Raw genomic sequence first — 16,347 nt, forward strand, 5'->3', positions numbered from 1 at the left:
TTACAAATGACCTGTCCCCAAAAAAGTTTAATGCTCTGACTCAGATGATCTGACCAATTATTGCATGTTTTTGCATACTGCTAGTATGGGACATCACTCATAACTTGAATCACTGGTTTGTCAAGTCAACCTGAATTATTTACTCAGTCTTTATGCAGACAAAACCTAAATTAGAAATAAAGACATACAGATATCATAAATTCTTATTTTGGTTCCATCATTTCCTTCGGATGTTAAGGAAGTGGAATTATGTGATTAAAGGAATAGCACACACATGCTGTAATGGAGAATTGTTTTACGATTCGATTTTATTGATGTCATGAAAAACAGTGAGCAAGAGAAAGCTAATTTGATAGTTGAGCATGAAATCAGATTTGTGATATACAGACAGGGGGTTCATCTGTGTAGAAATTGTGAATACACACCAATGCTGTAATAACCTGTTGTCAAACAATCCCATGGACATTGTGTACATGTGTTCTCTGGAGGATGACTTGTATATATTTGTTTGGAAGTAAAGCTTTAGTGAGTTTTGTTTGTACAAGCACTGCTTCGAATCAATAATTTGGATGAAGCTTGATGAGGAAAAGTCAATATATTTCACGGAAGATTTTTCACAATTACTTGTGTCTAGTTGTTAACTTGTTCCATTTGTACTGCATTATATAGGAAGTGCATGTCAGTCCCCATTGTACTGTGTTACATGGGAAGTGCATGTCAGTCCCCATTGTACTGTGTTACATGGGAAGTGCACTTCAGTCCCATTTGTACTGTGTTATATAGGAAGTGCACTTCAGTCCCCATTGTACTGTGTTACATGGGAAGTGCATGTCAGTCCCCATTGTACTGTGTTACATGGGAAGTGCACTTCAGTCCCGTTTGTACTGTGTTATATAGGAAGTGCACTTCAGTCCCGTTTGTACTGTGTTACATGGGAAGTGCACTTCAGTCCCCATTGTACTGTGTTACATGGGAAGTGCACTTCAGTCCCCATTGTACTGTGTTACATGGGAAGTGCATGTCAGTCCCCATTGTACTGTGTTACATGGGAAGTGCATGTCAGTCCCCATTGTACTGTGTTACATGGGAAGTGCACTTCAGTCCCGTTTGTACTGCATTATATAGGAAGTGCACTTCAGTCCCGTTTGTACTGTGTTACATGGGAAGTGCACTTCAGTCCCCATTGTACTGTGTTATATAGGAAGTGCACTTCAGTCCCGTTTGTACTGTGTTACATGGGAAGTGCACTTCAGTCCCCATTGTACTGTGTTACATGGGAAGTGCATGTCAGTCCCCATTGTACTGTGTTACATGGGAAGTGCATGTCAGTCCCCATTGTACTGTGTTACATGGGAAGTGCACTTCAGTCCCCATTGTACTGTGTTATATAGGAAGTGCATGTCAGTCCCCATTGTACTGCGTTATATAGGAAGTGCATGTCAGTCCCCATTGTACTGTGTTATATAGGAAGTGCACTTCAGTCCCGTTTGTACTGTGTTATATAGGAAGTGCACTTCAGTCCCCATTGTACTGTGTTATATAGGAAGTGCACTTCAGTCCCGTTTGTACTGTGTTACATGGGAAGTGCACTTCAGTCCCCATTGTACTGTGTTACATGGGAAGTGCATGTCAGTCCCCATTGTACTGTGTTACATGGGAAGTGCATGTCAGTCCCCATTGTACTGTGTTACATGGGAAGTGCACTTCAGTCCCCATTGTACTGTGTTATATAGGAAGTGCATGTCAGTCCCCATTGTACTGTGTTATATAGGAAGTGCATGTCAGTCCCCATTGTACTGCGTTATATAGGAAGTGCATGTCAGTCCCCATTGTACTGTGTTATATAGGAAGTGCACTTCAGTCCCCATTGTACTGTGTTACATGGGAAGTGCACTTCAGTCCCCATTGTACTGTGTTATATAGGAAGTGCACTTCAGTCCCGTTTGTACTGTGTTACATGGGAAGTGCACTTCAGTCCCCATTGTACTGTGTTACATGGGAAGTGCATGTCAGTCCCCATTGTACTGTGTTACATGGGAAGTGCATGTCAGTCCCCATTGTACTGTGTTACATGGGAAGTGCACTTCAGTCCCGTTTGTACTGCATTATATAGGAAGTGCATGTCAGTCCCCATTGTACTGTGTTACATGGGAAGTGCACTTCAGTCCCGTTTGTACTGCATTATATAGGAAGTGCATGTCAGTCCCCATTGTACTGTGTTACATAGGAAGTGCATGTCAGTCCCCATTGTACTGTGTTACATGGGAAGTGCACTTCAGTCCCGTTTGTACTGCATTATATAGGAAGTGCATGTCAGTCCCCATTGTACTGTGTTACATGGGAAGTGCATGTCAGTCCCCATTGTACTGTGTTACATGGGAAGTGCATGTCAGTCACCATTGTACTGTGTTACATGGGAAGTGCACTTCAGTCCCATTTGTACTGTGTTATATAGGAAGTGCACTTCAGTCCCGTTTGTACTGTGTTACATGGGAAGTGCACTTCAGTCCCCATTGTACTGTGTTACATGGGAAGTGCACTTCAGTCCCCATTGTACTGTGTTACATGGGAAGTGCATGTCAGTCCCCATTGTACTGTGTTACATGGGAAGTGCATGTCAGTCCCCATTGTACTGTGTTACATGGGAAGTGCACTTCAGTCCCGTTTGTACTGCATTATATAGGAAGTGCATGTCAGTCCCCATTGTACTGTGTTACATGGGAAGTGCACTTCAGTCCCGTTTGTACTGCATTATATAGGAAGTGCATGTCAGTCCCCATTGTACTGTGTTACATGGGAAGTGCATGTCAGTCCCCATTGTACTGTGTTACATAGGAAGTGCATGTCAGTCCCCATTGTACTGTGTTACATGGGAAGTGCACTTCAGTCCCGTTTGTACTGCATTATATAGGAAGTGCATGTCAGTCCCCATTGTACTGTGTTACATGGGAAGTGCACTTCAGTCCCGTTTGTACTGCATTATATAGGAAGTGCATGTCAGTCCCCATTGTACTGTGTTACATGGGAAGTGCACTTCAGTCCCCATTGTACTGTGTTACATGGGAAGTGCATGTCAGTCCCCATTGTACTGTGTTACATGGGAAGTGCACTTCAGTCCCCATTGTACTGTGTTACATGGGAAGTGCATGTCAGTCCCCATTGTACTGTGTTACATGGGAAGTGCATGTCAGTCCCCATTGTACTGTGTTACATGGGAAGTGCACTTCAGTCACCAAGCTGAAGTCTGTTTGATGACACTATGTTACAGCTGTGATATTGCTGATGTTTGTGATGACGCTGATGCTGCTGTTACACTGGCTGAAGTCTGTTTGATGACACTATGTTACAGCTGTGATATTGCTGATGCCTGTGTAGGGGCACTGTGATGACACTATGATACATGTGTGACTTAACTGATGTCTGTGCAATGACACTGTGATGACAGTATGATACAGCTGTGATAAAGCTGATGTTTGTGATGACGCTGATGCTGCTGTTACACTGGCTGAAGTCTGTTTGATGACACTATGTTACAGCTGTGATATTGCTGATGCCTGTGTAGGGGCACTGTGATGACACTATGATACATGTGTGACTTAACTGATGTCTGTGCAATGACACTGTGATGACAGTATGATACAGCTGTGATAAAGCTGATGTTTGTGATGACGCTGATGCTGCTGTTACACTGGCTGATGTCTGTTTGATGACACTATGTTACAGCTGTGATTTTGCTGATGCCTGTGCAGGGGCACTGTGATGACACTTTGATACATGTGTGACTTAACTGATGTCTGTGCAATGACACTGTGATGACAGTATGATACAGCTGTGATAAAGCTGATGTCTGTGCAAGGACACAGTGATTACACTATGTACAGCTGTAATATTGCTGATGTCTGTGCAATGACTCTAATCCAGCTGTGATATAGCTGATGCTGTGTGATGACACTTTGATGACACTGTGATATTACTGATATCTGTGCATTGTGACACTGTGATACAGCTGTAATATTGCTGATGTCTGTGTGATGACACTGATACAGCTGTCCTACTACTTGATATCTTTGTGATGACTCGGTAACTGCAATATTCGTGATTGCTTGATGGACTTATGCGCATGTAATACTGCATTCCGGAAGGAACTTACGATAGGAAGGTAACTATAATATCAATGAGGACCTTGATACAGCTGTCATGTTGCTGTGGACAGTTATTTTTTATAATTCCTCAGATTATTAGAAAATGTACTGTTGTAAACAAAGATCTTGCCCACCATAATCCCAACCCATACTTAGCTCATGTTACAATGTGTACTCATTAATTGACATATGAAGATCTATTAGAGGACATCCTATATGTAATGTTGACTGTGCCATTGCAGATGGAATCTCCAAGACCCACACACTAGCAGTATGTTTCAAGTATGGGGACATCTTCCTGCTCTCTGGCTATGATGACGTGTGTCCTCGCATTGTGTACACAACATTAACAGGTTTGTCAATATTACGCTTCATGGGTTCCAATACTCATCTGATTTCATTCTTGCAGTAACAACCCATGAGGGAATCACTGACTTTCACCATAGTCATGCTTCAATAGTTCAGTTGAATCTGTTTTTGGTTAGTGTGTCAATCAGGGATTTTTGCCAACTCGGCATATATTGATTAAATGTACACCTGATCATGAGATCAGCACTGAATATTTTCCAGGTGTACTTTCAGGAAGTAGTATATATTCAATACGTTGAATGCTCTCAAATATCTGTCTTACGTAACCAGAATGTAGAGAGAAATAAAACACACAGAATGTTTTTGCATAAATTGAAAAAAGTAGGAAACAATAATAAAAACAGGATTGAAGTTTATGATTAATTATTTTTCTCAATTGGATGTGTTATCATTGATTTAGTTTGAGTGATTGAGTTTTATTCCACTTTTAACAATATTCCAGCAATATCATGGCGGGGGCCATCAGAAATGGGCTTCACACACTGTACCCATGTGGGGAATTGAACCTGGGTCTTCTGCATGATGAGCAAATACTTTAACCACTAGGGTATCCCACTGCCCATTTGAATTAAGAGTCGCCTGGAAGCTTGTGTACTAATTTATATGGTCAGCAACAGCTGATATAAGTCTATGATCCCTTTGATTTAGTATCAGGGGTATAAGTCCTGTTCAGCAGTCCTCATTCCATCTTTCAACCTGTCACATTCTGTTTCTAAAGCATACCTTGAAGACTTATCAGTATTTCTCGATCAGACTTTGCACAGATGTCTAACCTTGAACTGCTGCCTTTTGCAACTTAAGAAATTTAGAAAGTTTTACTTTTTTATGGTTTCCATGACAACAATTTGTAGAAATATAAGATTGCACACATATCAGCGAGGGCAATGAAATTATGCCTTGCACTCTCTATTTTTTTGCGAATTCCAATCAGTAAATTATTGATGGATAATTCAATAACGTGGTAACCTGCTTACCTTTACAGAGTTTTGCACGATACTGAAATGTGCGTCCAGTGTGCACAAATGTACAAAATTGACAGTGGAAAGTAATTATATTGAATCTAGAGGGATGCACAAATATACCCATTGCAGCAAGTTCTTGAGAAGAAATAAAACATCCCTACAAGTAAAAGAATTATGTAATCTTACAGTGCAGTAAACCATGCCATTAAACCATGTTGTGCCACGCAACTGAGATGGTTAGAGGCACCAGCTGAGTTTTTGTTAAGCATCCTTTACATTTTCTGCTTTTTACTAGAACTTTATGTAATCGTCTATGCAGGTCTCAAAATGGACTGGTCCAACTGTGGGGAGTATCTGGCAGTGGGAGGCTTCATCCGCCTGCCCAACCTCCAATGCCGCAATGAACTCCACTTCTATACCAAGGATGGTAAACTGAAGCACTGGGTCACCGTTCCTTCTCAGGTGGGGTTCATTGAGGGGGAAGTAAGTACAACAAGTACACTCTCTATCACAATGGAATGGCAACAGAAGTAAGGCAAACACAATCAGTGCCTCTTTTGGTAATGTTATATGTTATGTCATATCAGACTACAGTCATTTAAATTTTAATTCATTCTTCCCAGTCTAGTCAAAAGTAATGGGACATGTCATAATGATAATATCGAAAGTTGTCACTATAGGGCATCCTCATATAATATTATACATGTATTATAATTGCTGTCTCTAAGGAATATGTGAGTGATTTTTTTTTCACACAACTCATAGGAATATTCCAGCAATATTCCACCAATACACCTGAAATGAGCTTCACATATTCTACCCACATGGGGAAACGAACCCAGGTTTTGAGTGTGACTAGTGAAGGCCTTTAGGCATCCCCACTAGACCACCCCAGTGTCTCTGCTAACACTAAAAACCCCAATGACCATGAATTTCAGTAACAGGAAGCTTTTTGTGTGAATGAAAAGAAGATAATTAGAGGTATGAGGAAGTATTGTTTGGATTTGCCTGTTACACTTGCTCTGTAGCTGTAAAGTAAATAATCCTACATATGATAATGTTCATGTCTAATTCCTTAATTCTGTAAAATAGATTCAATATCTTCAACAAATATTATCTGAATTCTGTTTTACACTGTGCTACTATTATAAATGATTTATTGCAGATACTGTTTAACTCGTAAGCATGTTTTAATGAGGAAAAAAGACTTTGGCACTGTGACAGAAAGGGTTACCACTAGTTCTCTTGTCTTTTGCCATTCCACTGTGATAGGGAGTGCCACCGTAAGCTCTCTGGATAGAGCTCCTCTGTTATAGGGAATGCCACCACTACCTGTTTGAGCTGCCAGTCTTATATGTTAGAGATTGCCACCACTAACTCTCTAGACTGTTGCCAGTCTTTTATGTTAGAGATTGCCACCACTCTAGACTGTTGCTAGTCTTTTATGTTAGAGTTCGCCACCACTAACTCTCTTGACTGTTGCCAGTCTTCTATGTGAGAGAATGCCACCACTAACTTTCTAGACTGTTTCCAGTCTTCTGTGTTAGAGAATGCCACCACTAACTCTCTAGACTGTCTCCAGTCGTCTGTGTTAGAGAATGCCACCACTAGTTCTCAAGACTGTTTCTAGTCTTCTATGTTAGAGAATGCCTCTCTAGACTGTTTGCTGGTCCTTTGTCATGAAGAATGATACCAAAAGCTATTTAGACTTGTTAGTGTGATAGAACCACTGCATGGCATGGAAAACAGTCAATTAGAACATTTTTGAACTGAAAACATAGTTATATAAAAACAAAACAGAAGCATGTTTAATATTTTGCTTATGTGACCATCTCCCAGCCTGTTACCATACAGTTAGACAGAAATCAGGAAACACAGAACTAATGGTTCAAGGTTTACTTCTGTATATTTGTATATACTGAAGGAAACAAATAAGGGAACACCACTTCATGGCAGTGTTCCTTTCTTTCAGATTTCCTCCCACAGCAATATTCACAGCTGGTGATGAAACTGGAAAATACGTCAGGAACACTTGAATTTTCCTGTGTTCCATTATTTGTTTCTCTGAGTATATGTAATTACATGAAATGTCCAGTCTAACACTGTTGAAGTGAATCTTGATATTTCATGCTAGTGGATGCAAGTTACAGTTAATCTATGTATTCGTTCTTATTCATTATATATGGTTGTTGAAGTATTTCCATAGGTCCTATCACTTTCACACTACTTAAACAGTATATTATATGGCATGTTCACAGTTAACACAAGTGAATAGAAGTTATTCTTTTTGGCTGGTACAAAGCAGTCATAGAAACATTCTCCCTTATTTCTTCCTATCAATATTATGTATGTTTGTCATGACTTAATATTAGCGGAAATGGTAGTTCTAGAACAATGTGATTGCTTCATGTGTCTATCCCTCACTCACACAAGATGTCTGTTTCTACAGGGTAAACCTCTTACAGCATTAACCTGGGGTCACAACGACAAGCGTCTTTTTATAGCAGCTGGATGCCATCTGTATGTCGCATGGATCAGCAAACAGGTGGCACCACTTCAATTCCTGTGTCAGCGGGTCATACAGAAAGTCTGCCGTCAGGAGAAATATGTGGATCGGTTACCACTTCCAACTCGTTTACGTCTTGGTGCTCAAGCTCTTTTCTCTCCCACAATAAAGGTGAGATGATCTCTTTGAAAACTGTCTTACCAATATCTTTCTTGCTTGCAGAGATGTCAGTCCCCAGCGATATGATAGGAGTTATTGTTTTATTGAAATTGTCTGGATCTTAGCATAGTGAAGAAAAGTACAGTTGATCTGACCTAAATCAGATTGATCCAGGGGAGATTGTGATGGAAAATAGGCGTTGTATCTGTACTTGTGGCAAGATCTAACTATTGAGGCCAGGGCTAGATCTCAACACTGCCTGAACATCATTGTCCTCTGACAGTGTTTGTCATTGTTCATGTTCGTCACACTTCTTGTTTGTGGTCCTCAGACAGTATTGGACATAGCCCATGTTTCAGTAATGCCCATGGGTCATTGTGCTCTGACAGTGTTGTACATTGCCCTTGTTTCAACACTACCCATGTGTTGTGTTCCGACAATGTTGGACATGGCCGCATGCTCTCGCCACTGCCCATGTGTCATTGTCCCTGTGTTGGTCATAGCCTGTTTTTAACAATGTATCATTGTTCTGAGGGTGTTTTGGTAATGCACCTCCCACCACAACCTTCACCTTGAGTTCTCCACAGGATTTTCTGATGTTATATGATTTAACTACAGGTTTGAAGGAAAGGTTCACCTACACTGAAACATCTCTCTCACTGTAATAAAGATATTCATCCACATGGTGTTATCTTTACATAAATGATACATATCAGTTAACAATGTTAAATGTCATTATGGAATATTGATATGTTAAGGGGGCAGTATATACACCCAGGGGTTTGTGTTTTCCCAGCATGTTGGGAGCATGTTTGATGGCCACCATTGATGTCAATGTCTGTGTTGATAATGTGGCTGTGTTTTCAGGTGTGAGAGTGTTGGCTCATAAGCGCTCAGTGGTATTAGAAAGTCACCTTGTTACAATATTTGAAGTTACACCCAATTTTCAATGTTATTTTATTGCTTGTTCACTGTGGTTTTGACACACTTGCCAAAGTCTTTCACAAGTTTTTCAAATGAACTAATTACATACTATTTACCCAACCATTTCATGTGTTTGAAGAACAAGGATCTTTTGCCCTTTGCTTAGCTCTTTAGCTGCTCATCTTAAGACGAAAATGTTTAGATGAGCATGATTTATGTTTGAGGTTAATTACTTCAATAGTTGAGCTTATACCACAAAAATTTCTCATCATGTGTCACTTCATCCAGACTTCAAGCAATTTTGACTAACAGCACGTTGACTTTTAGCTATTTTATTCCTATCATGAAAGGTTGGAATGTTTCAAGCTTCCCTAATTCCTGTCACACTTCTCATCACCAGGGCTGTTTTACGGGGAATTTGAAAAAAATATTCCATGAATACAAATTTCACAATGTCGGAACTTTCGTTACTGAGTAAGAGACAATTCTCTTGTGATAGAGTGTTTTCGTATGAAACATAATTTCATCACCTGCTTTTGGGTGTTCTGTTCACTATCTTCATTTCCCCATTCTTGTCACCTGGGGGTGTAGCCTTGCCATAGTGGTTCAATTTCCCACATGGGTGCAATATGTGAAGAGCATTTATGGTGTCCCCCGCCATATTGTTGCTGGAATATTTCTAAACTCACTCACTTTTCAACAGGGGAGACATGGAATCTACTCGCCTTCTTGATGTGAGAAGCAAACATAGTATACATGAGTATAGACTACAGACCTCTTACTTGTTATGTGTCTACTGATGATATTCTGTATTGATTTGAAAACAGTAAATTGATGTCTGACTGGAGTAATGAAACTCATTATAATGAAACTTCTTTAGGTCTTTCCCAATGAGAGAAAGATAAGCGAGGAAATATGAAAAGAAAAGAGAATTATTGTCATTTCTAGAAAAAATTAACTTGATCTTGTCTTTTGGCAAAATTGACATTTTCTTTCTGGCAATGTCACTAATGCACACTATTGCAACTGATGTCTATAGTCTGTTTGCTCTGAAGACATACTGATGACTTCCTCTTTAAACAAAAAAGTAAATCGAATAAAGTGAAATTAGTATTGTGAATGCTCATAATTTTACCATGCCAACTGAACACTTAGATCTCAGAATTTTATTCAGCTTAGGACCCGTGAAGTCCCGAGATAGAATAAGCCTTGAACAGCAACCCATGCTTGCCATAAAAGGCAACTGTACTTGTCAAAAGAGGCGACTAACAGTATCAAGTGGTCAGGCTCGCTGACTTGGTTGACACATGTCACTGGTTCCCATTTGCGCAGATTGATGCTCATGTTGGTCACTGGATTGTCTGGTCCAGACTTGCGTATTTACAAACTGCCATCATATGGCTGGAATTCTCACTCACTCACTCACTCACTCACTCACTCACTCACTCACTCACTTATTCAACTCAGGATAAATGTTGTTCAACAAGCGATCATAGATTAAAAACATTTTAGTTGTTTGCATTACAAGGGGTATGTACACTAAAGGACACACCAAGTGAGCGAGTGAGATTAGTTTTACGCCACACTCAGCAATATTCCAGCTATATGGCGGCGGTCTGTAAATAATCGAGTCTGGACCAGACAATTCAGTGAGCAACAACATGAGCATCGATCTACGCAACTGGGAACTGATGACATGTGTCAACCAGGTCAGTGAGCTTGACCGCCGGATCCCGTTACGACAAGCATAGTCGCCTTTTATGGCAAGCATGGGTTGCTGAAGGCCTATTCTACCCTGTGACCTTCACAGGTGGACACACCGAGAACAAGTAGGGTTGGTCATCACATACTGCATGTGCATTTGTATCACTGTTCCAACTGCTGCGCTTACCCCCTTGTAATACAAACCAATAATAACGATTTGAATCTAAGAACTTTTTGTTAAACAACTTTTATCCTTGTGGATAATATTCTGAGACTTTTATTTTCCATTGGCAAGGCAAAATTATTAGGATTTGCAGTCTTACTTTCACATCAGTACATTTTCACTGCAAACACATTATACAAGGGACTGTTGATACACTGCCTGTGTTTTCTAACGTGGTGATAGTAAAAATAAGAAATAATAATGGTCATTTTTAACATACCTTTTCCACACCCTTGAAAATGCTCAAAGCGCTACAGCAATATTACCCCAGATAAACAGAGCTCGATGTTGCTTAATTTCAACTGATTTGTGACCTTAGCTCTACGCACAGGACCATGCAATCACCATTCTAGCCATATAGTCATATATTTCAGTAGTAAGTCTAGCCATCTGTGATTTGATTTAACTCTTTATACATGTTATTTTCAGGTTAGGCACACTATACAGGAATTTCATTTGGAGATTGACCCTTTAATGAATAATTATATGATCTTGATATCAAATATAAGTTTAAAAATGTATAAAGGGAACAAGAAATGGTATTTTCTCTCTGAAACAGATGAATTATTCACCCCCTGATTAGCTTCATGTGGGTCAAGGTGTCAGAAGAATGTCTGAGAACATGAATAATTAATGTTTAGTGCTGTTTTATTTCAGCACAGTAGTACCTGTAGTATGTTAGCGCAATAAGCACACTTGAACTACCAGCCCTGGGCAAGGTATCATGTAGACAAAGTGTAACACTAGTCCTTGGCCTTGTGTTATGAGGTGATCATGTACAAGGTGATCAGAGAAATTGTTGCAGGTCTTGTGCTTTAACCATAGCAGCACTAGAACAATGCTTTCTTTGTGAAACATAGTCATAGTAACTAGTTGTGCATTAGGACAGTAGCGATGCAAACTAGTAATGAATTACAATTGTTGACATCACCGATAACAGTTTATCAATGGTAGAAACTAAAAACTATTGATGCATCGATAGTACAAGTGAATATTGATAGTTTAGTATTTGACTGTTGTTGATGAATGTGTAGCACAAAATACAGTGCTAGATTTGTTCACTTTGGTTTCAGTTTATCTGCCCCTGTTAAGTGTTTGCTTGACCTGGTTTACATTAGTTAGGTTTCTTGTCAGTTTTGAAAAGGAACTAAACCTATTTCAGTTTGTTTCCATTTCAAATAAACTCTACATTCATTTGGGAAATGACATAAAGAGTGAAAACTATGGCAATAGTTGTAACTCAGTAGTCACCGCTATTGTGCATCCCCTGTTGATTGTAGGTTAAGTTAGACACACGCTTGTCATAAGACGCGACTAACAGGATCGGGTGGTCAGACTCGCTGACTTGGTTGACACGTCATCGGTCCCCAATTGTGCAGATTGAAGCTCATACTGTTGATCACTGGATTGTCTGGTCCAGACTCGATTATTTACAGACCTCCGCCCTATAGCTGGAATATTGCTGAGTGCGGCGTAGAACTAAACTCACTCCTTCACTGAATTTACTTCAGTAGTGTGGTATGACACTGTGCTGTCTGCAGTATCAATCACCTGATTGTCTGGTTCAGTTTACATTATTTCCATGCTGATGTAATATACCATAAATGTAGTTGTGTGGCATTAAACAAGAAATAGAGAAGTAAAAATACATGCCTGTACTTATGATTAGCTTTAAGTGGTAAGTTTACATGGAAATTAACCTTTTTGTTTTCCGCAAATGATAATCGAATGAAGGTGTGGTTTTTGTGTCTCGATGTGCAGGCTATTGTTTTAATCCACCTGTTAGCTGGCCATGTGGCGGTTCCACACTGTTACATTTTTTAATAAGTGTTACTACATAACCTAATTGTATAACATGCAATCTGAGTCAGTCGTCTTTCCAACCCATAATAAATTCATTCACCAAAATCCATAATAAATTCATTCACCAAAATCCAAATGTATATATGCACTACATCTAGTTTGCCATCGATGAATGTGAAGGCATTCTACGTTTGTTGCATTGTTACAAAACTCATACATGTATGGCCCTCATCTTCAACCTTCATTTTGATGTCGAAACCATATCCAAATACATCCCGAAGACAAAATTCACAGTTTTGAATTCTGTTTGAAATTCTTTTTTCTATGATATTCTCTCATTGTAGGGCAAATTTAGTGAAAATAATTAATTGAAATGTGGAATTTCACAGGTAGAATCAATTCTAAAAAGCAATAAAAAAAACCCCAAAGAAAGTCATTAACGTCATCTCCAGTATTTTTATTGTTTACCCGAATCACCAATGATCGTTCTGAAACATCATTAGTGGATTGAGAATCCTTGAGAATGTTTAGGAAACTACACGAACATCGAAGTGAACTTTCAGCCAGTGTGTTTTCAAAATCACGTCACACGTATGTCCGTTATGTTTTGCCCGTTACATCCCAACTATGAATTCTTGAATTCTTCATACAGTTCAAAATAGAATGATTCATGGTCTTTGTCACCAAAACCAAGTGTCTGAAAGAAATAACAACCAGCAGATTGTCAGAATATGTCAGACTACTAACATGTCACATTTATGCATACACATTGCTTAAAACAACAAACATATCCTTTCAAACATCCTGCATACTCTCCATTTTGAGAAAGTTGCTTCCTGATAGTGAGGTCATACTACGCCAACATTGTCATACATACTTGACATTTTCATTGAAACATCCTGCATACTCCCCATTTTGAGAAAGTTGCTTCCCGATAGTGAGGTCATACTACACCAACATTGTCATACATACTTGACATTGTCATTGAAACATCCTGCATACTCTCCATATTGAGAAAGTTGCTTCCTGATAGTGAGGTCATACTACGCCAACATTGTCATACATACTTGACATTTTCATTGAAACATCCTGCATACTCCCCATTTTGAGAAAGTTGCTTCCCGATAGTGAGGTCATACTACACCAACATTGTCATACATACTTGACATTGTCATTGAAACATCCTGCATACTCTCCATATTGAGAAAGTTGCTTCCTGATAGTGAGGTCATACTACGCCAACATTGTCATACATACTTGACATTTTCATTGAAACATCCTGCATACTCCCCATTTTGAGAAAGTTGCTTCCCGATAGTGAGGTCATACTACGCCAACATTGTCATACATACTTGACATTTTCATTGAAGTGAAGTTATGAATGAAAATACACACAATCATTTCTATCTATCTGCTTACACTTTCAGTTGTAATGCTTCTTACGTACATTTACATCTTTGTTTTCACCTGTTAAATGTCAGTATTTAAATCTTTTGGCTTTGGGACTATACAGGAGATCAGTCTAAATCAGCTGGCACCAATTAGGTCATAATTAACGGATAGTAGGTGTGGCCTATTTAGTTTGGCAAACAGAGGCCTCATAATGGCATAACATTCAGCACTTAAACTGTGGTATATACATACATTGTATGAGTGTATATTTTCAAACATTGATATTAAGAAATTAAAAAAAAACAAAGTTAGTTCACATAAAAAAAAGTGATTTTTTTCATGTACACTTCCCCTTTTACAGGGTGTTTGTTTTTTTCATGTTTGAAATGTTGTATTTTGACATCTTATAAATATAAAGGGAAGGGTGGCATTTCAATTTTAGCACACTAATTTTTTTTAAGCTGTGTCTCTCTTCTTCCTAAATGGAACTATTTAAGTTATTTATTTGTATTTTCCTTGAAACCGTATCTTTGGTCATGTGTATATTCAGAGCAGGTATTTGCTGCTTTGTGCTTTGTTTGGTTGAAAATGTGCACAGTATGTCTTTCTCAGACAGACATCTTTGAAATCAAGGAGAATACTCTTGGTTTTCAGTCAGTAATGTTGTACGGTGCATAATATCATGTCCTGAAAGCTTATTTGGACTGGAAATGAGGCAGATTTCACATTTTATCCCGTAATTGGGGCAATTGTTGAATCTGAACACAAACCATTACATTCTGGTGCCTCATCTGATGATACACAGAGATTAGTAGGACTGCTGACCGCTGAGCCACCATTTGACCTTGAGGACTAATGAGAAAAACTAACAGGTGCTTTATGGCCTATATGAGAAAGTTGATGGAAATTCCTTTTAAAACTGGTAATGGAGACATTATTTGTTAGAGTATGATCATATTTACGTCTCCTATTTCCCTATACCAGCGATCATGGGCTGATGAGAAATCCTGCTGGATCTGACCAAAGATGGCTGTTTCCATCAATATACTATAGAATGAAACATGCAAGGAGGCTGGAGAATGTTAAATCAGCCATTCCTCTAATGACTTGTATCCGTTTTCATGTGAGTCGTGAATACAAAAAATGTGTTCACTTTTAGGAAGGATATAAAAAGCTAAAAATGTCATTTGAATTACAGGATTCTCATTTTGGGGTCTGTCTAGAGGGAATAGCTTTTTGACAAAAATACAAGGTGGAGTTTTTCAAGTCATTTTTTCAGAAGTCAGTAAATCTCTTACGGTTCAGGTCAAATAGTTACTGAGATAAATATAGTTTTATAGAATGAATCATTGGATGAGGACAAATTATGAAATATTTCATATTTCAGCACCATGCTTTGTAAAACTTATGCATTTTCCTTGATCTTAATAATACATTTGTGAAGTGGGAATGGAGCCAAATTTTTTTTTCTAAATTTTGGTTTTAGGTTTAGTTTAAAAAACTACTGCTTGTTTGATTTACCTGTTTAATGTTGTTGTTTTGTACTTTGCTGAATTGCATCACTGGCAAAAAGAAATGCTTATGAAAGCACTGAAGGAGTACTGAATAACATGGACTACAGTTTAGGTATAGATTGGACATGTCATGAGGTTGAAAGTCAATAACATTTTGGGGTTTTAGTCAATATTCAGTACCATACTTTCAGCTTAATTAGTATAAGCTTCTTGAACATTCCTCTTGGATCATGGCTTGTTAGTAAAACTTTGCCAACCAAAATTTACGTTGTGAAATCATTACCTGTCAGTGCAGATATAGGTATGTCACAGAAACATTATAGAAAAGTAAAATTTATGCTAAAAAATTTTCAAAACACCCTTTATGATGAACATTTGACTCATCCTAAGTCTGCAGTAGGTTTTTATTCATTAATCAGTGCACCATACAGGACCCTTTGCTGTTGCCTTGGACATGTGTTGCACAGTTGTCTTTGATGCCATAGTACTCTGTGGTGGATTCCATCTTATATAGGTCAGTGGGGTAAAGCATTTTCTCGTCATGCTGATGACCCGGGTTCGATTCCCCACATGGTTACAGTATGTAAAACCTATTTCTGGTGTCCTATGCTGTGATATCACTGGAACATTGCTAAAAGCAGTGTAAAAA

General features: G+C 38.8%; 1 protein-coding gene across 2 annotated transcripts in view; it reads left to right on the forward strand.

Annotated features, from left to right (window-relative positions):
- LOC137288093 (tubby-related protein 4-like) overlaps positions 1-16,347 on the forward strand; it is a 189,912-nt gene that overhangs the window by 104,577 nt on the left and 68,988 nt on the right. Inside the window, exons 5-7 of one of the 2 annotated variants that reach the window (XM_067820470.1) lie at positions 4,385-4,495; positions 5,793-5,956; positions 7,923-8,150. In XM_067820470.1, the coding sequence (XP_067676571.1) occupies positions 4,385-4,495; positions 5,793-5,956; positions 7,923-8,150 (503 nt within the window). The remainder of the gene's footprint in view (positions 1-4,384; positions 4,496-5,792; positions 5,957-7,922; positions 8,151-16,347) is intronic. The other variant, XM_067820471.1, reaches the window with a different exon arrangement.

This window comes from Haliotis asinina, chromosome 6 (assembly GCF_037392515.1).
Source record: "Haliotis asinina isolate JCU_RB_2024 chromosome 6, JCU_Hal_asi_v2, whole genome shotgun sequence".
Taxonomy (NCBI): Eukaryota; Metazoa; Mollusca; class Gastropoda; order Lepetellida; family Haliotidae; genus Haliotis; species Haliotis asinina.